Genomic DNA, 20,787 nt, shown 5'->3' with positions numbered 1-20,787 from the left:
TATAGCAATGGAGAGACTGACTTAAACAAATAAAAAGCACATTTTACAGGATCTGGGACTCCTTCCTTCATTTTCTAGAACAGAATGGAATGACTTGAGTAATGCTAATAATGTGATCTTGGGCTTTTATTTATTTATTTTTTATTTTTTAAATTGGTGTGAATATCCCTTTATGGCTCTCCTGTTGGGGTAGGGAGGGTGCATTTTCTTAATTTTTTATGAAAATCCTGTATTGTATATGTACTGTTAAAATAAAAATAAAAAGATATTCACAAAAAAACTAAAAAGTCCTACATACATTTGCGATCTTTATGCCCACTTGAACACTTGGCTAAATACAGTAAATTCGTCATGTAAGTGGACAGTTAGGCAAATGCAAAGAATGCAAATGTGGGTATTGGATGGGACTGTCCACTAATAGTCGACTGACTAATTGTTAGTCGACAAGGAGGTTTCGTTGACCAAAATTGTATTAGTCGCAGGAAAAAAATACAAAATAGAAATCCACATTGGCGAAGTCAGGCAGATCGTTAACGGCTCTTCTATGTGGCAGTACATCAGGCTGAACATCCAAAGCTCATTAATTCAATTATGACTTACCTGAAATATGCAAGTAGCAGCAACTTTACAGGGCTGCTCAATTTGATGTCAACCTAGAGAAATGCACTCTATTTAAGTGTCTGTGCAGAGTGAGGAAGCTGAACAACTGAGCCGTGTGCTCACTTCCTCTTAAAATAGGCCTACTCTGTCATTTTTTTGGTCATACAGATAAGAATAATACATTTTTCAAAACTGTAAAGACTAAGTTTGTGTACACTAATAATACCAACAAAACATTGCGCTTCTGTAAAATAATGAAACTAAACAAGGATGCGCTTTTAGACATCTTGCTCTCTGAACTTGAGCACCAAACTCTGCGCATTTTGACTTATAGACATGAAAAATATATCTATATAGAGTAAAATGTCTACTTTCAAATAAACCAATTCAAATGGAAGACGAATATTCTCAGATTATGTAATCCATATGACACATGCATACAGGTGCATTGCTAGTTGTACAGATGAGTATGAGTCGCTGACTTAATCTCTTAAACCAAAGAAAGCACTTGACTAGTTTATCGGTGAATTATTACATTCTTAATGTAGCCTCCTCACTGTTTTTCCTTGACACATTCATAATCATTACTTCTGCCGGTGCGCTGTGGCAAGCTTTTTGCGTGTACTTGAGCACTTATAAGGCTATGTACACAATTAAAGGGCCAAATAATTTAAATGGTTTATTAATATGCGACTAATGCTTCAAATTAATGATTACTAGTCGACCAGAAAAATCTTTAGTCGAGGGCAGCCCTAGTATTGGGACAGGCCATTTGTGTATAGGAAATGTTGACTTTGGTGGTTTACAAACTTAAACACCTAATTTTCCCATTATTCCCAATTTTCCCATTATTCTGACAATTCTGGAGGTTAGTAATTTGAAGGGTATGTTAACCTCTGTAGCTCCAGTTGGTAGATGGTCGAAATACATCAACCTGATGGCCAAAACTGTGTTTCTCCATTGAGACCGATTCAAAAGTAGCAATTAAGTTGCTTTTTAAAAACAATAATTTGTAAATCTTCTGGGAAAATGAACAGGAATGCTTTAAACATGACTTGTTAATCCTCTATGCTTAGTCCAAATGAAACGGAGGGGGTGAGGAGAAACGGATACAGCTTTGAACTGCAGAAAAAAGGGGGAAAAGTAGGTCTCCTCAATCATCTATTTTGGCATGTTTACCTTCCTCCCCTGAGGGATGAGGATTGATTGGTATATTATTCATTTTGAGGGTGCGAGAGCTCACTTGCATTTAGACGGATGCTTTCCACCACTCACACAACCAAACACTTTTATTAATGTCAGCGGGGGAGAGCATGCATGACTCCACATCACAGCAAGTCATATCAAACCCTCTGCCGTGGATGCCACTGACCGTATCAGAGCAGACGTTGCGACAGTCACGTCCTTCTTTTCGTGCACAAGAGATGAACTGAGAGGAGTTATAAAATTGGCCAATTTGGAAGGAATATCTTGTATTGTGAGGAGGTCTTTAGGTGCTATAAGCCCAATTGTGACATCCATTGTGTGAAATGGAAGAGGAACGCAATAAAATCAAGGGCAAAACGGCTACCTTTCTCATTCAGAAAAACTGTATATGGGAGTCTGACTTGTTTTTGGTGTAGCTTCTGACTAGTTTAGGGGTCTGTTCAAATTTCCAAGTAATCTGATTTACAATGATTGGGGTTCGTACAGAATGAAGACTCCTACCTTGGGTGGGGAGTGCTGGTGCTTGCCGGGACCCTGGGGATGTTGCGAGCGCAGGGCACGAGGGATGAACTCTGGGGCCAGCGGGTTGAGCACGTAGGTCTTTTTTAGCTCCAGGGCCTCCAGCTGGATTTTAATTTGTTCAAAGGTGATGCCGTGGAGACTTTGGTTCTCATGACAGATGGAGATGAAGGTCTCCCAGAACTTTCTGCGAAGGACCGAACAGAGGCACAGATTGTGAGTGAAAACACAAAGATGTCCCTCACTATATATGCCCCATCAACAAAAAATAAACCAAGAAGGGACAGTCAAGATCAGAAGTTCCAAAACATTGTGCTAGGACCCACCTAGAAATCAAGACCAACATATTGGGAAAAACTAAAATAACACATTCGCAAGTCAAGGAAATTATTATTCAAACCAGTAACCTGTCAGTTTGGAAGTCTCTTTTAATAATTTAGTAAAATAATTAAAATAACTAATAAGTATCAGAATAATAAGGTTGTCTTTTAAACTTTATTACGATGAACTGAGGTAGCCAGCAGGATGCTGAATTGCAGCTTGAATTTGAACGAAAAGCAACGAATTGAGGAAAAAAATAAGACATTCATTTTTTACTAGAAAATAAATGTTTTTCTTGACAATGCCTTATTTGAAAGTTTTGAAAAATAAAAACACAGACAAATAGAATAGCTGTTTGGTTTAAATATTTCATCATATTAAATGAAGTTTATTTTGTTGACTGTGGTTGAAGAACATTTCATTTCCCAAAATACACTGCCTGTGATGAAATTCTTTGAATTGAATTTAAATGATTAAAATTCTAATTCCAAATCTACTTCCTGTGGAATGTTTGAACAAATCGCTGATCTGCAGTGACTCCAAAGCAAAATTGTTTTACTCTCATTTGTTAAAAAATTATTTATTTTTTTTAGAGAAAAAAAATTGCTAGATATATATACACATATGTAAATAGCCTATATTCTAAACTAGTTGCTTAGCATGCCTATTATTAACACATTGGCTATTTATTAGTACTTTTAAAGCAAATATTCTGTAAGACCATATTCTACAGCCCTAATCCTACCAATACCTAAACTTAACAACTACCTTACTATTAATACAGTTTAGGATTTTATTGAGGCAAAAATCATAGTTAATCGTTTATTAATAGTGAGAATTGGACCCTAAAATAAAGTGCGACCAATTCTCAAATTCCCTTACTCAAAACCAACTGACAAAGCCATTCTAATATCTGCTTACTCAATTGGTATTTTTTGCCCCTTGCATCTATTTAACCAAACAACAACATTTAAAAAATAAAGATGCTATGTGTCAATTCCTGGATTGACAAGATTTAAAAACAACTTTAACATTATTCTTTTGCTGCAATGTAAGGGCCATCTAGTTTCAATTTAGTGCTGCCTGATTGTTAAATCACACACAACAGCATTGAACTTGTTTGTCCCAAAATCATATGCAGACCAGGGCCAAAAATAAACTGCTTGAGCATAACCTTTCACTTTACTCATGACTAATCAGTATAGCACAATCAAAATCTAAATTAAGCCACATTCAAGCACTAAAATAACAATCTAAACACAATGCTGCCTGGGACAAATACAGTGAATCAGAAATACTCTTCACAAACATAAAACACTTTCCAACACCAACACAGCCGCCCATAACTAGATTTGTTATGCCCAGTGGTTGTCAGTGGAGAGTGATTATATGAAGTGGGATGGAGAGCAAGAGGGGAAACGTGGAGATTTTCTGTGGGCTTTAATTTGAGCATTTCCCAAACGTTCGAGATACTACAAGCTGCTCATAATTTAAAGTTAAACTGCAGTTAAAAAAGTAGTTCTCTAAAATACAAGCTACTAACGCAAGTAGTTTGACACGTAAGCTATTTAAGGGGGCAATATCTTATGATTTAAAATACAATTGAACCAAATAAATGTTTTCTTTTCAGCTACGGTGCAGTATTAATTTTAAACAGCTTTGAACTAGCACTAAATGATATTTTATTTATAATGAGTCTCAAATCGAGTAAGAGAGCAGAATTTAATAAAGGTTTCATGATTTAAAAAAAAACTAACAAAAAACAATTATAATGCCATGCAGGGACTGCTGCTCTTTAAATGGGATCATTTACAAGAGCTGTCTGAAAACTCTTTCATTTGAATTAACTGGATTTTCCAATTCCACAGAAAGAGAGGACGGTTTAAGAAAGCGTTTGGTTATTTATTCAGCTCGCGCTGATTTTAAGATTTTTCAACCAGATTCATTGTTTTATTGCATCTGTTATAAACGACCTTGTTGCTGGAGCATTTTGAAAACAGTACTCATAGCTACTTTTAGCTATAGTACAGATTTCCATTCTGAGAATCCCCAAGGGGTAAAAACATCCATTATTAATCCAGTATGTAAAACAAGGCGCAGAACTGGAACCCTTGAAGAACAAAATGACATGCTGCTCATATTCGAGTTAGTGAACGTTCCTGAGTGAAAACAATGGAGTTCATGCACCATTGAATATCAACTTAATGAGTTACAAAACACTCAAACTCACAAACCAAATCTGATCTCACGGCTGACTGGTAAAGACACATGGAAGGGAGAAATATGACTGATTCTCTTTCTAATACCTGTATTTCATATCGCTGCAGCTTGGAAGGGGAAATTCACAATCCTGACTCCAGTGACATCAATCTCATACAATCTCAGACCTCCACTGTGACTCAGAGCTGGAGAAATTCGATGCGTCACCGTGTAATTTAGCGCCAGATGAGGGATCTTGTAACGTTTGAAGCTGTACGATTTTGGTGGGTTTAAGGCTGATAAGAGATGCTTGAAGATAATGTACAAGCTAGGTTTGCTTGCGTCACAGTACAGACAGAGTCAGTGGTTGACTGATGTGAGTTTAAGCCCGTGGCAAATCTAGTATTTTTCTTTTTTTGGGGGGGTCAAAATGTATTATCTGTGAACATGAGTCAACAATTCTGAAATCTGAGTTCAAAACCCCATGCTTTCAAGTGTTTTATTTTTAAAGAAAACTTCTGAAAGCCATAAAACGTACTCGGTTACTAACGTAACCTCGGTTCCCTGAAATACGGGAACGAGTACTGCGTCGAAGACGCATATGGGGAAAAACCCCCTTTTTCTCCTGAACTGAAGCCTTATTCAATCACGCAGTGAAACTGCACAGCCATTGGATCGTGCAGTGCTATTAAAACAAACCAATGGCTTGGCAGCGGTGCTGCACGAACCTATGGCAGCGAAGCCCGCCAAAGCCCGCCAATATGGGCGGGGAATCTGGCTATATATTGGCCGCTTCGCCACAGGAATTCAGGTTACTTCGACTGAAGCGACGACTGAGTTGTGCAGCCTTTTTAGCATGGCAAGGAACGCAGTACTCGTTCCCGTATTTCAGGGAACCGAGGTTACGTTAGTAACCGAGTACGTTCCCTTTCAATACTTCACTCGTACTGCGTCGAAGACGCATATGGGAACCCAGTTCAATCACGCCATGCTAAGAAGGGAGGACGACCAACGCAATCAAACTTGATTTGTTAAACCAAGATATGATAATAGCAACTAGGGGCAGAATAAGCTCAATGAGGTTACGTCTGGCCTAGCCTGATCATCCCGTGTTCGTATCGCCTCAGTAGCCAAGGGACCGAGTGCATACGAGTAGAGTTTGAGCCTTGGGCAAGAATGGCCAAGAGCATGCAAATGAGGAACAAGAAGGTGACCTTCACACAGAAAGTACCCTAGCATGAAGCGCTGGGACGTCTAGATTGTAAAATCTAGCAAATGTGGACGGCGAGCTCCAGCCAGCCGCCTCACAAATTTCTGCGATAGTCACACCATTAGACCATGCCCAAGACGAAGACACTGCTCTCGTCGAATGGGCTCTTACTCCAATTGGGCTTTGCAGGCCCAAAGAAGAGTAGGCTAGCTGGATTGCATCCACAATCCACCTTGAAAGTCTTTGCTTAGAGACCGGTAACCCTCTGGTGCGGTTTCCAAAGCATATGAAGAGCTGTTCTGATCGTCTTATTGGTGCAGAACGCTCTATGTAGACTTTTAGAGCCCTCACTGGGCAAAGTAGATTCAGCCCTGGATCCTCCTCTGTGTTTTGTAACGCAGAGAGGGTGACCACTTGTGCTCTAAAAGGTGTGGAGAGCACCTTTGGCACATAGCCATGCCTCGGTTTCAGGACGACCCTCGAGTCGTTAGGCCCGAATTCTAGGCAATTAGGGCTCATCGAAAGTGCTTGCAAATCACCCACACGCTTAACAGACGCTAGTGCCAATAGCAGAGCGGTCTTTAGCGACAGGGCTTTAAGGCCTATGGACTGTAGCGGTTCAAAGGGGGCCCCCTTCAGGGCTCTCAGCACCGTGGGCAGGTCCCAAGAAGGGACGGTGGGAGGGCAAGGCGGATGAAGCCGTCTGGCACCTCTCATAAATCGGACGACTAAGTCGTTTCTGCCCACCGACTGGCCTGCTATAAGGGCGTGTGATGCCGCTATAGTTGCTACATAGACCTTGAGCGTGGAGGGGGATCGTCCCTTCTCCAAGAGCTCTTGCAAAAATGACAGTATCACTGATACGTCACAAGAGGTCGGGCTCTCACCATGGTCTGAACACCATGTGGAGAACACAGACCATTTGGAGGCATAGAGGCGTCGTGTAGACGGAGCTCTAGCCTGTGAAATTGTGTCTAGCACACGCTCAGGGAGTCCCGCGGGCTCCCGTCGAGCGACCAAATGTGCAGAGACCACTTCTCTGGGTGTGGATGCCAAATCGTCCCGTCCGCCTGAGAAAGGAGGTCCCGTCTCAGGGGAACGGGCCATGGGGCTGCAGTCAGCATCTGCGACAGGTCGGCTATCCAGTGCTGATTTTCCCAGAATGGGGCTACAAGCAGAACCCTGCATCTCTGGTCCCTGACCCGCCTGATTACTTGGGGAATCAGAGGGACCGGAGGAAAAGCATAAAGAAGACGGTTGGGCCAGTCCTGGGACAACGCGTCCTTGATCTTGGAAAAATATATTGGGCAATGAGAGTTGTCTTTTGAGGCAAAGAGGTCTATTTCCGCTCTGCCAAAGACCTCCCATATCTTCTGAACCGTCTGCGGGTGGAGTCTCCACTCTTCTGAGGAGACTCCGCTTCTTGACAGCATATCCGTGCCCTTGTTCAGCTTGCCCGGAAGATGCACTGCTCTCAGGGACCCCAAATTGCTTTGGGTCCATTCCAGCAGTCGCGACGTCAGTCTGAAGAGACGCGTCGACGACAGCCCACCTTGGTGATTTATATAAGAGACCACCGTCATGCTGTCCGATCTGACCAGCACGTGGTGGCTCTTTAGGTCTGACAGGAAGCTCTGGCAGGCTCGTTGAACTGCAATCATCTCGAGGCAGTTGATGTGAAGCCTGCTCTCCTCTTTCGACCATTGGCCGAAAGCGGGTTTCCCTTCGCACAGCGCGCCCCAACCCTTGTTGGACGCGTCTGTGGAGATCACTTTCCTTCTGCAAACCATACCAAGTGGAGCACCCCGTTCCATCCATTGCATGTCCCTCCAAGGGGTCAGGGCCGAAATACAGTCCTGACTCACCTTGATATTCAAGCGTCCGTGACGCCATGCATGAGGTGGAACACGTGGTTTCAGCCAATATTGGAGGGGGCGCATACGAAGCAGCCCGAGCTCCAGCACCGGCGATGCCGCCGCCATAAGACCCAGCAGCTTCTGGAATGTCTTTAGGGGTCGAGAAGCACCTATTTTGAAAGAGGCCGCAAGTCGCTGTAGAGCCGCAGCGCGCTCCTTCACCATTGTTGCCCTCATCGTCACTGAGTCTAACACTGTTCCCAGAAACGATATCCGCCGGCTGGGGGACAGTGAGCTCTTGACAAAGTTCACCCTGAGCCCCAGGCATTCCAGATGGCTGAGGAGCACAGTTCTGTAACCCAATGCCTCCCCCTCTGACTGAGCTAGAACTAGCCAGTCGTCGAGGTAATTGAGAATGCGGATGCCCTTCTGCCTGAGAGGGGAGAGAGCCGCATCCATGCACTTTGTGAACGTGCGAGGCGCCAGAGACAGCCCAAAGGGGAGGACCTTGTATTGGTAAGCCACGCCCTCGAAGGCAAATCTCAAGAACGGCCTGTGACGGGGGGCTATCTGGATGTGAAAGTAAGCGTCTTTCAGATCCAGCGAAAAGAACCAATCCCCTGAGCGTATTTGCGAGAGGATTTGTTTCAATGTGATCATTCTGAAGCGCCGTCTCATGAGGGCACGGTTCAGATGTCTTAAATCGAGGATGGGGCGCAGCCCACCATCCTTCTTGGGAACCAGGAAGTAACGGCTGTAAAACCCTGAGTCGCGGTGTGCTGGGGGAACGATTTCTATAGCTCCCTTCACCAGCAGATTTTTCACTTCGGCACGAAGAACGTGAGCGTTCTCGTTGTGCACTGAAGTGGTGACCGCCCCGCGAAAGCGTGGTGGCCGTCGTGCGAACTGAAGGGAATAGCCGTGTTTTATTACTCCCATGACCCAATCTGATACCCCGGGAATGGCTTGCCATTGTGAGGCCCGGATGGACAGAGGTTGTATTAACTCGAGTGATTGACCGCCGTGGGGGGACATAGCACTCGTGAGTGTTGTGTGAGGAGAACTGCTCTTTTTGTGAAGGAGTGTGTTTTTTATTTTTTGCACTATAACAGCGCTTTGCTGTCTGGGCGCTAACAAGGGCCCATTGTTTGCAGCAGGAACAACTTCGTCGACATCTGGAGATGGACGGCAGAACACACGGGGCAGTTTGGGGGGTGGTCCGGCTGTGGCGAGACTTAGCCCCCTCCTCTTTCTTTCCTGTCGATCAGGATGACGGCGGCGGCGCAGGGTCCAGCACTATCTTGGGCCGGGGTCCCATGCGCTTGGGATACTGATACCGTCTGGTGGCCGAGCGAGAACGGTGTCGAGGCTCGGGTTTCACCGGCTGGGCTGCGGTGGTAGCAGCTGGCGCTTGCTTAGGAGGCTGACGAATCGGCACCTGTCTGGGGCGACTGGCAGCAGATGAAGCGCGCTTCGGCAGGAAGTGTCGCATTGCCTGGGACGACTTCTGCGCCTCTGTGAAACGCTCGGCGAATCCCTCTATCGCCGGGCCAAAGAGGCCGCTGGGGGAGATCGGTGCGTCTAGGAACTGGGCTCTGTCAGCATCCTTGATCTCCGTAAGGTTGAGCCATAAGTGGCGCTCCAAGACGACCAGGTTAGCCATCGAGCGCCCAATGGCCTGGGCGGTGCTCTTGGTAGCACGCAGCGCCAAGTCTGTTGCACTTCTCAGCTCCCTGAGTGTGGCGACATCTGGGCCAGACTCGTCGGTGGCGGCGAGAAGTTTGGCCTGGAAGACTTGAAGCACCGCCATAGAGTGGAGCGCCGCGGCTGCTTGCCCTGCCGATGAGTAGGCACGCCCGGCGAGCGCCGACGTCGTACGGCAGGGTTTGGACGGATGGTTGGCCTTGGCTTTCCATCCAATAGCTGCTGGCGGGCAGAGATGCACGGCCACAGACTCGTCCAGCGGCGGCAGCCGTTCGTATCCTCTTTCATCAGCGCCGTCAATTGAGGTGAGGGCGGATGAAGATGAAGTACGCAGGCGCGCTGAGTAGGGGGCGCGCCACGATTTAGTGAGCTCGTCGTGGACCTCCGGGAAGAACGGAGCAGTTCGCTGACGAGGGGCTTGCTGGCGCCCCGGCAGAAACCATTCATCCAGACGGCTACGGGCTGGTTCCTCTGGAGGAGACCAATCCAGACCCAGCTCATCCACTGCCCTGGAGAGAACGTGGATAAGCTCGGCGTCCATCCCGAGTTTCGAGCGGTTTGGTTCAGATGACATCGAGGGGGCGGGGTCCGGCGAGCCCGACAGCTCCTCAGCATCTGAAGCGGCTAGAGACATGCTGTCCTCTAGCAGTTCCTCCTCAGTCCCTCCAAACAAAACCAGATCACTCGCGGCAGCAGAGGGACACTGGTCTGGCTGTACAAAGAGGACTGGGGAATCCCCTCTGGGCGGAGAAAACGAGGCACGCGGGGGCTGAGCCGGCGTGAGCTCGCTTTCATCCTGCTGCTTTAATCCTCTGCCCCGCCTTTTCTTCCTCGCCGGCTCGCGGGAGGAAGAAAAAGGGAGGGCGCGAGGAGCGAGATCGCTCTCTGAAAAGAAAGCGATTCGCGAGCGCAGAGAGGCGATATTCATGTTCTCGCAATGAGAACATGAATTCCCCGCGAGTGCTGTGTCAGCGTGGGGTTTCCCCAAGCACGCGACACACTCGCTGTGCCCGTCATCAGCGTGCAGAGGGGCTCTGCACGAGCTGCAATGACGAGACGGCATTTGCAACAACGCCGTAGAAAAAGGCTCTTTTAGAGAAATTTGCTCTTTCAATATATCTCACCGGATGGCCGCAGGGAAGCGATGAATCTGCGGTGGGGACCGGCAGTCGCGTTCCAGTGCGAGGCGTGTCAACGGCGAGCAGTTCAGCGGAGATCAGCGAAGCGATGTGACGTCGTCGCTGAAGGAGAAATAATCTGAATTCCTGTGGCGAAGCGGCCAATATATAGCCAGATTCCCCGCCCATATTGGCGGGCTTTGGCGGGCTTCGCTGCCATAGGTTCGTGCAGCACCGCTGCCAAGCCATTGGTTTGTTTTAATAGCACTGCACGATCCAATGGCTGTGCAGTTTCACTGCGTGATTGAATAAGGCTTCAGTTCAGGAGAAAAAGGGGGTTTTTCCCCATATGCGTCTTCGACGCAGTACGAGTGAAGTATTGAAAGGGAACTTTATTTACCCTAAGGACATTTTGTTTTTAATCTGAACAGAGTCACATTTAATGAATGTTTTATTCTTTGCATTTTATTGTCTATATGGTATGGTATCCTAATTAATTAATGTGAAAAACGATAGGTCTAAAGTAATCTGATTACATTAGCTAAAATACATATGTAAAGGATTGCGCTACTAACGAAAATTTTTGCCATGTAATTTGTAATCAGTAATGGATTACAATTTGTAAGTAATCTTTCACTGATAACACTGCTGGATTTGGGAAGTAACACAAGATGACAATCTGCTAAACAGTTTATCAGCCAGCTACAATAATAAATTATTAAACCTAATGTTAAATGACAGTGTTTCCATAAACTGATGTTATGCGCCTAAATGTAATTTTTTCCTCTCGTAATAAGTCATTGCAACAGATGCCGGTAGGTTTATCGCAGCCACTGCACTAGTCATCATTTTTTTACTTTCAAATTGCCCGGAAAACCACCTCATGGGAGCGTAAAATTTTTTTTGCAATATATTGGAGCTTTTGCAAATTTCACGTTTACATCAGCTGTATTTTCGAATTGCAATTTTAGTTTGCGCAATTTCAAGGCTAATGTAAACTCCGCCACATGCAGTGCATAGTTACTGCAATCTTTAAGCATGTTGCACCTAATGTGCAATATGTACCTAATAAATGATTACAATTTGGTATAATTTTAAGGGTTGATGCATTTGCAGCACAAACCTCTAAGCAACAGCTCAAGCAGAGACGCTATACTTCACCGCCCAGATGGGAAATCTGTCGTGATCTCAGCAGTGCTACACACTTTCACATCTTCCAGTGTCACACACAACAACACGAGCCATATCTGTTCCAGACAGCTCAAGACATCAAGTTCGCAGTACATGCCAACTCCACGAGCAATAGTTTGTGCTCCCTCCTCTACAGACAGCAGAACTCATTTCAGATAATATGATGAGGCCTTGAGGAAGCGGAACTGATTGAAGTAATCAGGAGCTTGATGAGGAGCTGACAAGTTGAAGATACAGTGACAGACTGAATTAGATGCAAAACAGCTTGAAGACAGTGGATGTGTTATACAGCAGTCAGCTAGAACTGTATCAAACATATTTATCTGTCAAAGGTGTATAAGGGAATCTCATGTTACCCCATAAAGTAGTAGTATGGGATAGGAAAAATACATTAAAAAAAAATAATAATAAAAGGGCAAGAAAGTTGTTCGAAACTGTAATTTGCTAAATGAAATGAAGCCTATTAGAACCATTGTGACATTTTCATGACAAATAAGCAAATCTGATCTTGAAAATTCTCATTGCAATGGCTTTTTGTCATTTCATTACTGTAATGAAAATGTTCATGCCAATCAGGCACATTTGACTCCCAAAATTCTCATTCTCATATAATACGACTTTGTCATTTTTATTACTGTAATGCAAAATAAAGTTCATAGTAATAATATTGTATTGTTATATAAACAGTACAGACCAAAAGTTTGGAAATATTACTATTTTTAATGTTTTTGAAAGAAGTTTCTTCTGCTCATCAAACCTGCATTTATTTGATCAAAAATACTGAAAAAAAATGTAATATTGTGAAATATTATTACAATTTAAAATAATTGTTTTTAAATTTATTATACATTAAATTATCATTTATTTCTGTGATGCAAAGCTGAATTTTCAGGATCATTATCACGCGATCCTTTAGAAATCATTCTAATATGATGATTCATTATCAAAGTTGGAAACAGTTCTGCTGCTTTTTTTTGAATAAATGCAGTTATTTTTAACCTTTTATTGATCAAATATATTACACAGCAGAACTGTTACCAACACTCATAATAAATCAGAATATTAGAATGAATTCTAAAGGATCATGTGATCGACTGAATGTTACATGTGACACTGAAGGCTGGAGTAATGATGCTGAAAAATTCAGCTTTACATCACAGGAATATATATATATATATATTTTTTTTTAAGTATATTCAAATAGAAAACTATTATTTTAAGTTAAATTTCACAATATTACAGTTTTTTCTGTATTTTTGATCAAATAAATGCAGGCTTGATGAGCAGAAGAAACTTCTTTCAAAAACATTAAAAATAGTTTCCAAACTTTTGGTCTGTACTAATATATATATATATATATACACACACACAAAGTTTTATAACTTTTTTTAGTTCAAGTTTAATCAATTACAATATACGTACTTCTTGGAGGTATTTTTGTAACACTGAAAAAAAAAATAGACAAAAATTATTATATATTATTTTATTATTATTACTATTTTTACTTTATATTTTGGGGTATAAATGTTCATCACAGTCATGATTTGTCATGTCACGAGGTTAAGGTTTCGATTAATGAAGTCAGTTAAACAGTGCTGTCCATTCAGCTAGCTCAGAACACAGAGTTCTCGCCGCACTCACAGATTTAATTGCCAGGCCCTTCGGCTTGACATTTCCTGTGGCTGGGCTCTAGCTATTGGTTGATGCGAGTCTGTCTCCATAGTGACAGCAGAGCTGCAGCTAGGGAGGATAGAGCCGAAAGAGCAGAGGGCTGCCAGCAAAGTGACAGACAGCTCTCCGAGTGTCAACATACCGATATAAACACACAGAATGTCCAACCCTGCCCGACAGCAATACACACTGTCATATTCACATCAGAGAACCAGCACAAGAGCCAAAACACAAGGGGTCAAAGGTCACAGGCAACTCTTACCTTCCTGCTAGCTAGATAACCATATTCACTGCTTTCTTGTATTTGTACATTTGCTATTAGGCCTAGGTTTATATAAAAAAATTTGTATTTATTGTATTTATTTAATAACACTTTAGATTAGGGAACATTGCACCTTTTTAACGTTAGTTAGTTTGTAATGTTGCCGTTTAAGCATAAACATTATCTGCAAAGGTACAAAGCTGTGAATTCAATGCAAACTGAGATATCATCTTTTAAAATTCTGGCAGTTTAATGCCTACAAAAACAGCTGGTAGGGACTACAACGAGTTACTTCCTGGGTTCGTGCCATCACAAACCCTGAAAACCACACCCTCTGGAAAAGACAGCAAAGGGGGCGAGGTCATGCTGTGCGGCTTTAGAGAAGAGGACGAGAAAACTAGAGGTGCACGCAAAAATCGGTATCATATGTGAATCGCGATTCTGTTTTCTAACGATTCTAATGGATTCACAAGATTCAAAATAAATTTTCTAAAGCAGAGGTTCTTAATTTCCCTTGCGTCCCCCTGATTTTCACACGCCATGAATCTCTTTCTCTCTTTTGTTAAAAATGGACGCAGGTGCGATAGACCTGTATCGAATACATGTACCGTTACACACCTACTATTAAAAATTAAATAGTTATAAAATGGATAGTCCTTGATACTGATTGGTTGAGCCACGTTCGAAGCTGTTGTAAATTACTCTACAAACATACACCTTTGTTTACTTGTGTGTTAATCGGCAACCACTTTGTTGCAACCACAACTGTTTCTGAGGAATTACATCATTTGGTGGAAGAATAATGCTTTTATTAATATCACATTTTATTTGCTTGGTTTTATTTTGTGAAACTTTGCTACATATATGGTATAACTGTTTTATAAAAGCAATAAGCCCCATGAAGTCATGGTTTACAGTGAATTTATACAGTGAAACAGAAAAAGGGGTTTAAGCTGTTATACATATATTGTAAACCACAGCTTCTTGCTTTATGTATTTGAATTTACGGGAGTTTGTAGTAAATGTGTGTTCCCTATTCTAAAGTGTTACCACTGATTCTTAAACCCAAGGCTGATTGTTTAATCAATGGTTGGAAAATGCACGGTATATACTGCCTACTTTTTTGTTTCGTTTGTTTAACAAAAAGTATGCTCATAAGAGTTCATAAGGTAATGACTACATTTTTATTACAACCTATTATGTTACATGCTTATTTCAGTGAGTGAATCAAATAGGATAAATGTGAAATGAAATAGTTTGAGAAATGGTTTACTGTGGGTTATAGCATCGCACCCACTATGCTTTTTTTTTGGTATACCGCAAATAATGTTACCAACATAGAGTTTGTCATTCCAAACAAAGACAGGTCTGCATTGAGAATGGGACAAAATAACTTGCAGCCTTTCAACAAATTAACAAAAATGTGGTTTTCTTAAGCCAGAACCATCAGATTGAATCCATGAGTCAATATTAAATTGGCATCAGAATCAAAACAAATTAAATTAAAGTTGTTGTCCTACAGCCTTACTGTTGCAAATAAACTTATGAGGTTTTGGAAACAAACTAAATTTCCATCTGTTAATGGAGGCTGAAAGAAACTAAAGTTATGACATTTAAAACTAAATCTGTAACTTTGTTAAACAAATTGGATCACTTTGATAAGATTTGGCTTGTCCTTCTCTATTATCCTGTTAGCGTAGGTTGAGCAAGTGTGTGGCGTTGACCGTCCATTATTGTGGCATTACTTGGGTCTCTAGGGTGAGGAGGGTGGTATGGCATTAGTTTGTTCTGTTTTCTTTATAATCAAATTTGTTGTTGATTATTTTCAGAAATGCTTTTTTCATGATTTTCCCCACACAGTAGTGATGGTTAATGAGTGCATTAGCTTCACACCAAACCCTGAAGAGAGGCGCCAAACAATTTGATGTCCCTTCTGTAGAAGCAATGTCTAAAGCATCCGTGCATGAGGTGTGTTGGTCTGAACTGACAGCGGTGAAGTGCATGATGGGAAGACAGAGGGACAGCTCTTCCTGTGGGGACACTGCCTACACAGGTACAACCAGACAGCAACGAGCCACTGTCTGCCCAGCGCACACATCCAGACAGGCCTATTCACGTCAACGAGCGCGACAACATTCAGAGCGCAATGGTTCAAGTTGTTTCTTTTATTGCAGAAATGCTTAAACAACCCCCCATTTATTGTTCACATTTTCAAAAATAAACAAACAGTCCTGAACTCCAACAGAGTGAGTTTTAAAGCTATTTAAAAAGCATCTGATTACCTGCAGCGTCCCACTGAGCAGAGAGCGATGGGGTCTCCCACCACGGCCACCAGGGACTGCGCTCGAGTGATGGCGGTGTTCAGCAGCTTGTAGTTAGACAGGAAGCCGTAATCCAGGTCTTCAGTGGAGTCCTCCACCAGCTGCTCCTTCCTCTTGATGGCCGTCTGCTTGTGTTTGCAGGTGTGACGCGTGCGAACGGTGCTCAAGAACAGCACGCGGAACTGCTTACCTACGGACAAGAGCAGATCCGTGTTATTAATATGTTGCTGATGGCTGATCCGATACAAAATCAACATAACTTCCTGCCTTAAAAAGTGAACGACACTGAAATATACTGACAGCAACAATGCTGTAAAATAAACCACATTTGATCATTGTAATAATTTTATGCTACAAGTTACAATTGTAACATTCATGTCTTAAATCCTTCACTTTTAAATGTTCAAACCCTCAAGCTCTAAACGCATCAAATCCTTGAGCTTTCATTCTGTTTTAATACTGGTGAATTATGTAATGATGCTTTGAGAAAGCAGGGTCAAATCTGATTTCATGTTGACCCTGGAGGTATTTCGGAGGAAATGAATGTCACTATAATAAGAGAAGATCTCTTGTAACAACCTATGATTTTTGACAACTGCAGAACTAGCAGTGACTTCTCTTCTTTGGTGCCCAGGTCAGATTGGCAGCCAGATGAGCATGAATCAGGTTATAATGACTTAAAATGAATCTCTGTGCCAAACAAGCAGCCGAGTTACGGGAATTTCTTCATCCATTAAAAAGCTGATTTCAACGCAACGGGCTGAACCAAACGCCATCAATTATGCACAAACCAATCTGGCTTTTCAAATGAAACCTGCAGGACACCAGCTATTTTCTCAGACACCAATCACACATCTGACAGAAGAAATTGCTGTCTGGTAAACTTGCTCTCTCTGCCACCCATTTGGGCTGACACATGGGGTTTGGTCTCAAACCTAGTGATCTTCCTCTAGGGGCAGCATTTTAAGGCAGCAATGGTACATTCCTGATGTGGAAATTGCATATATAATGCATATATTTTCTCTTAAATGGATACATTTTCTGCCCCAAAGTCACATTCAAGCTGCTTTCTGGTGGTCAAAGCACCAAATCTGCACAGCTAACTTAAAGGGAAATTAAAATAACGACTATTTAACAATTTGTTTCCACCTAGTCACCCTATTGCGCCATTTTGTAGAGCATCACGTATGTAAATAATGTATGTACGCAGATTCGTTGTTTACACTTTGATATGAACGTAAACAACGTATCAATGTGCATTCTTTTTTTTCTTTTTTTTAAAGTATGTGATACTCTCCAAAATGGAGCTTTAGGTTGACACGGAGGAGATGAATTGTTCAATAAAGTTGTTATTTTTGTTTTCTTTGCGCACAAAGTATTCTCGTAAAATTACGGTTGAACCACTGATGTCACATGGATTATTTTAACAATGTCCTTGCTACATTTCTGAGCCTTGATCGTGTTAGGATTCTTGCTGTCTATGGGAGGGTCAGAGAGCTCATGGAACGCATTACAAATATCTTAATTTGTGTTCCGAAAAAATGAACGAAGGTCTCACGGGTTTGGAACGACATGGGGGTGAATAAGTAATGACAGAATTTCATTTTTGGGTGAACTATCTCTTTAAACTCTTTGCAAAATAACGTTTTCATCTTCACATGAAATTTCAGATCACATGGAGGTCTATTAAAATGACTGGAACTCGTCTGCTAAATTTTGCCGAACAACAGTAAATTTAAGTAAATTTAAGTAACAGTAAAACTAAATCTGTGAACAAACCTCCTCAGTGACAAAGTATAGCAAATCCAAACAAAAATCTTGAATAAACTTTTGACTTCAAAATGTTAATTGATGTAGTGGAATCATGGATTACTTATGGATTATCGGGATGCTCTTATCAGCTTTTTGAACTTTTATTTTGATGGCACCCATTCACTGCATGTAATTCACTAATTCAATGCTCAATTTCTCCATATCGGTTCCCATGAAGAAACAAACTAATCTCGAATGGCCTCAGAATGAGTACATTTTCAACTACTCCTTTAACCTAGCATGGAAAGAAGTTTATTTTAAACATCTAAATGTCCCACGATTGAATGAATTGATGAATGAATGACACATTTATATGGTGCTTTATTGTGTATTGTTTCCACCACCAGTGTCCAGCATCCACAATTTGCATGATAACACAATTTTCCCCAAGAAACTACACAACTAGAGCAATTTGTACAACACACTGTTGATCTGGCATCTTTCACTCACCCTGGACATTGAGCACTCTCTCCACGCTGACTTCAGGCATCCTCTTTTTGCGGAGTTCGGCTCTGATTCTGAAGACCTGGTCGGCGTAGGGCGAGACCACACCGATACTTCCTTCGTCCAGCTTCCCCCAGGCCACAGGCCACTTCTTCCTCATCTCCTCCACCCGCTCAACTATCTCAAACACCTGCAGAGGGCCAACAGTGCATTCCCAACGGATTCTCAATGAGAATGCTCCAAAACATTCATATACACATTCAGTCAGAAGTAAGGTCTGTTTACACCAATTCCAGCATGAATATATATTGGATCGGAAGGGAAAACATCAACAAAAGCACAATTTCTTGTTAATTTTGGGGTTACCTCAGCGTTGTTGTAGTAAGCCGTGCTGTTCTTCTCTTGCACATCTTCTCCACGGGCAGTGAAGAAGGTCAGAGGGTAGAAGTCTTTATGGGGCGGCTGCTTCCCGCTGGCCATCAGTTTGCCCTCGTAGAAGAGCTCAGACGTATATCTGTGGTCAGCCAGAACACACGGTTAGCACTTCCTAAATATTCAAATCTAAACAGTATGAGATTTCAGATGTTGTCGAATGTATTCATCATTGCAATGGGTTTATTAACAGCTTCGGCAGATATATTAACACATTCTGCATTAGTGGAATTCAATATTACTCACTCAAATGTTGCACAGCACTAATTATGTAGATTGCATGCAAAATGATTCAATAAAATCCGACATCATGTAAATTTCTGTTGAAGACACTCATGTCCATTTTAATTAACAATTTGACAAAGCTCTCCAATCAAGGACGGTTTAGTCATTCCTCTGACTTCTCGGGTTGAAAGCGTTGGATATTTGGAGGGGCAAATGATTCAGCAAGTGATTGAACGCATCCAAAACAGAATTGCACTCAATTTACAAAGGTGTCAGCATGGCTCCCGCAGCTCAGGGAGGTGTCTTTGGCTGCCATCTTTCTTCTGTTTTGTCAGATTTCAATCTCAAAACACATGACTGGGAGTCCAAACAGGGATTTACAGCAAATGTGTTACTGTTGGCATCAACTGTACCATCTGTGTTTGTGGCTATAAGCCTCAATTTTTGCATGCAGTGCCTTGTCAGTCCCTAGAAAATAATCTACATTTAAAACTTGGATTGAAACTGCTCCCAGGGGGATTATGTTTCATGTTCAGATAGATTTACATAAAGTAATTTAAGAATATACACCAGGGTTCAAAGTCTGGGTCCACATTGAAAATCTGTCATTTGGTATCTATATAAACAGAAATAACAGCTTAGGGCTAGTTAATCCAATACAAAAATATGCTAAATAAATGAGGAATATTAATCACACTATACAGTACGGTGCCATTTGTTAACCCTAAACCACTACATTAGTTAACATCAACTAAAATAGCATTTATTAATCTTAAAAGGCACAATATGTACGTTTTTGCTGCTAGAGGTTGCATTTTCAAAAAGGCGAAGCTTGATGACGCTGTGAAGGAGGATGTTCAAAGATGAGGAAATTAATGAAAAAAAAATGTATTACCTGTACTTTCCCAGTTATTCAAACAGCGAATAAATTATACATAGAAAGCAAACAAAAAACATTTACATTGTCTAAGAACAGTATCACTGACTTCAGTTTAGCGCGAGTTTAAGCACTCAAAAAACTCCCGTTATAATCAGGAAAGCTGTCTATACACGGTTTTATGAATGAATCTTGTTCTTACATCATACGTACATCTGCACTTTGTTATTATGATGAGAGTATTTGCGTAAGAGCTGAATTCAGTCAGCGAATCTGAACGCCTCTGATTGGCCATTGCATTCATAAGCTCACTGGACTTGTGTGTGATTGGTTAGAATGTGCACCATATAAAAACACGTAAAAAAAATAATGCGTTTAACAGAGCAGATCTAAATTTATTGCTGCGGTCAACACTTTATTTCATTGTTATTTTATTCACAATAGCTGTAATGGATTTAGTTTAACTGTACTGCAGCATTTTTGTCCGTGTGTTGCCAGTTTCTACAAGCGGAAACTGAGGATAGTGTGGAAATTACCTCATTGATGGGTGACAAGGACCAGGAAGGAGCCATTATTAAAAATTGGAATTTCTCCTGGATTTACAAATTTCTAACTTTCGGGATAATGTTAAGTACACAACTGAAATAAATATATCACACTGTGCAAGAAGTTTTTGCATTTTTTGATTACAAAAATCTTAAATTGTAAAAAGTGTAAATTTCAATATTTACCAGTACACTACAAAAAATATAAAGTTTTATCTGTTAATATTATTTAATGGACCTGAGTTAACATTATCTAATAATGAACAGATGTTTT

General features: G+C 41.8%; 1 protein-coding gene across 1 annotated transcript in view; it reads right to left on the bottom strand.

Annotated features, from left to right (window-relative positions):
- Positions 1-20,787, bottom strand: part of helz (helicase with zinc finger) — a 63,367-nt gene that overhangs the window by 16,296 nt on the left and 26,284 nt on the right. Inside the window, exons 19-22 of the mRNA XM_026207454.1 lie at positions 18,801-18,948; positions 18,441-18,624; positions 16,140-16,368; positions 2,308-2,512 (exon numbers count right to left, since the gene is read on the bottom strand). Coding sequence (XP_026063239.1) covers positions 2,308-2,512; positions 16,140-16,368; positions 18,441-18,624; positions 18,801-18,948 — 766 coding nt within the window. The remainder of the gene's footprint in view (positions 1-2,307; positions 2,513-16,139; positions 16,369-18,440; positions 18,625-18,800; positions 18,949-20,787) is intronic.

This window comes from Carassius auratus, chromosome 28 (genome assembly GCF_003368295.1).
Source record: "Carassius auratus strain Wakin chromosome 28, ASM336829v1, whole genome shotgun sequence".
NCBI lineage: Eukaryota > Metazoa > Chordata > Actinopteri > Cypriniformes > Cyprinidae > Carassius > Carassius auratus.
The sequence above is the reverse complement of the archived record's forward strand: the minus strand, read 5'-3'. Positions and strand labels throughout refer to the sequence as shown.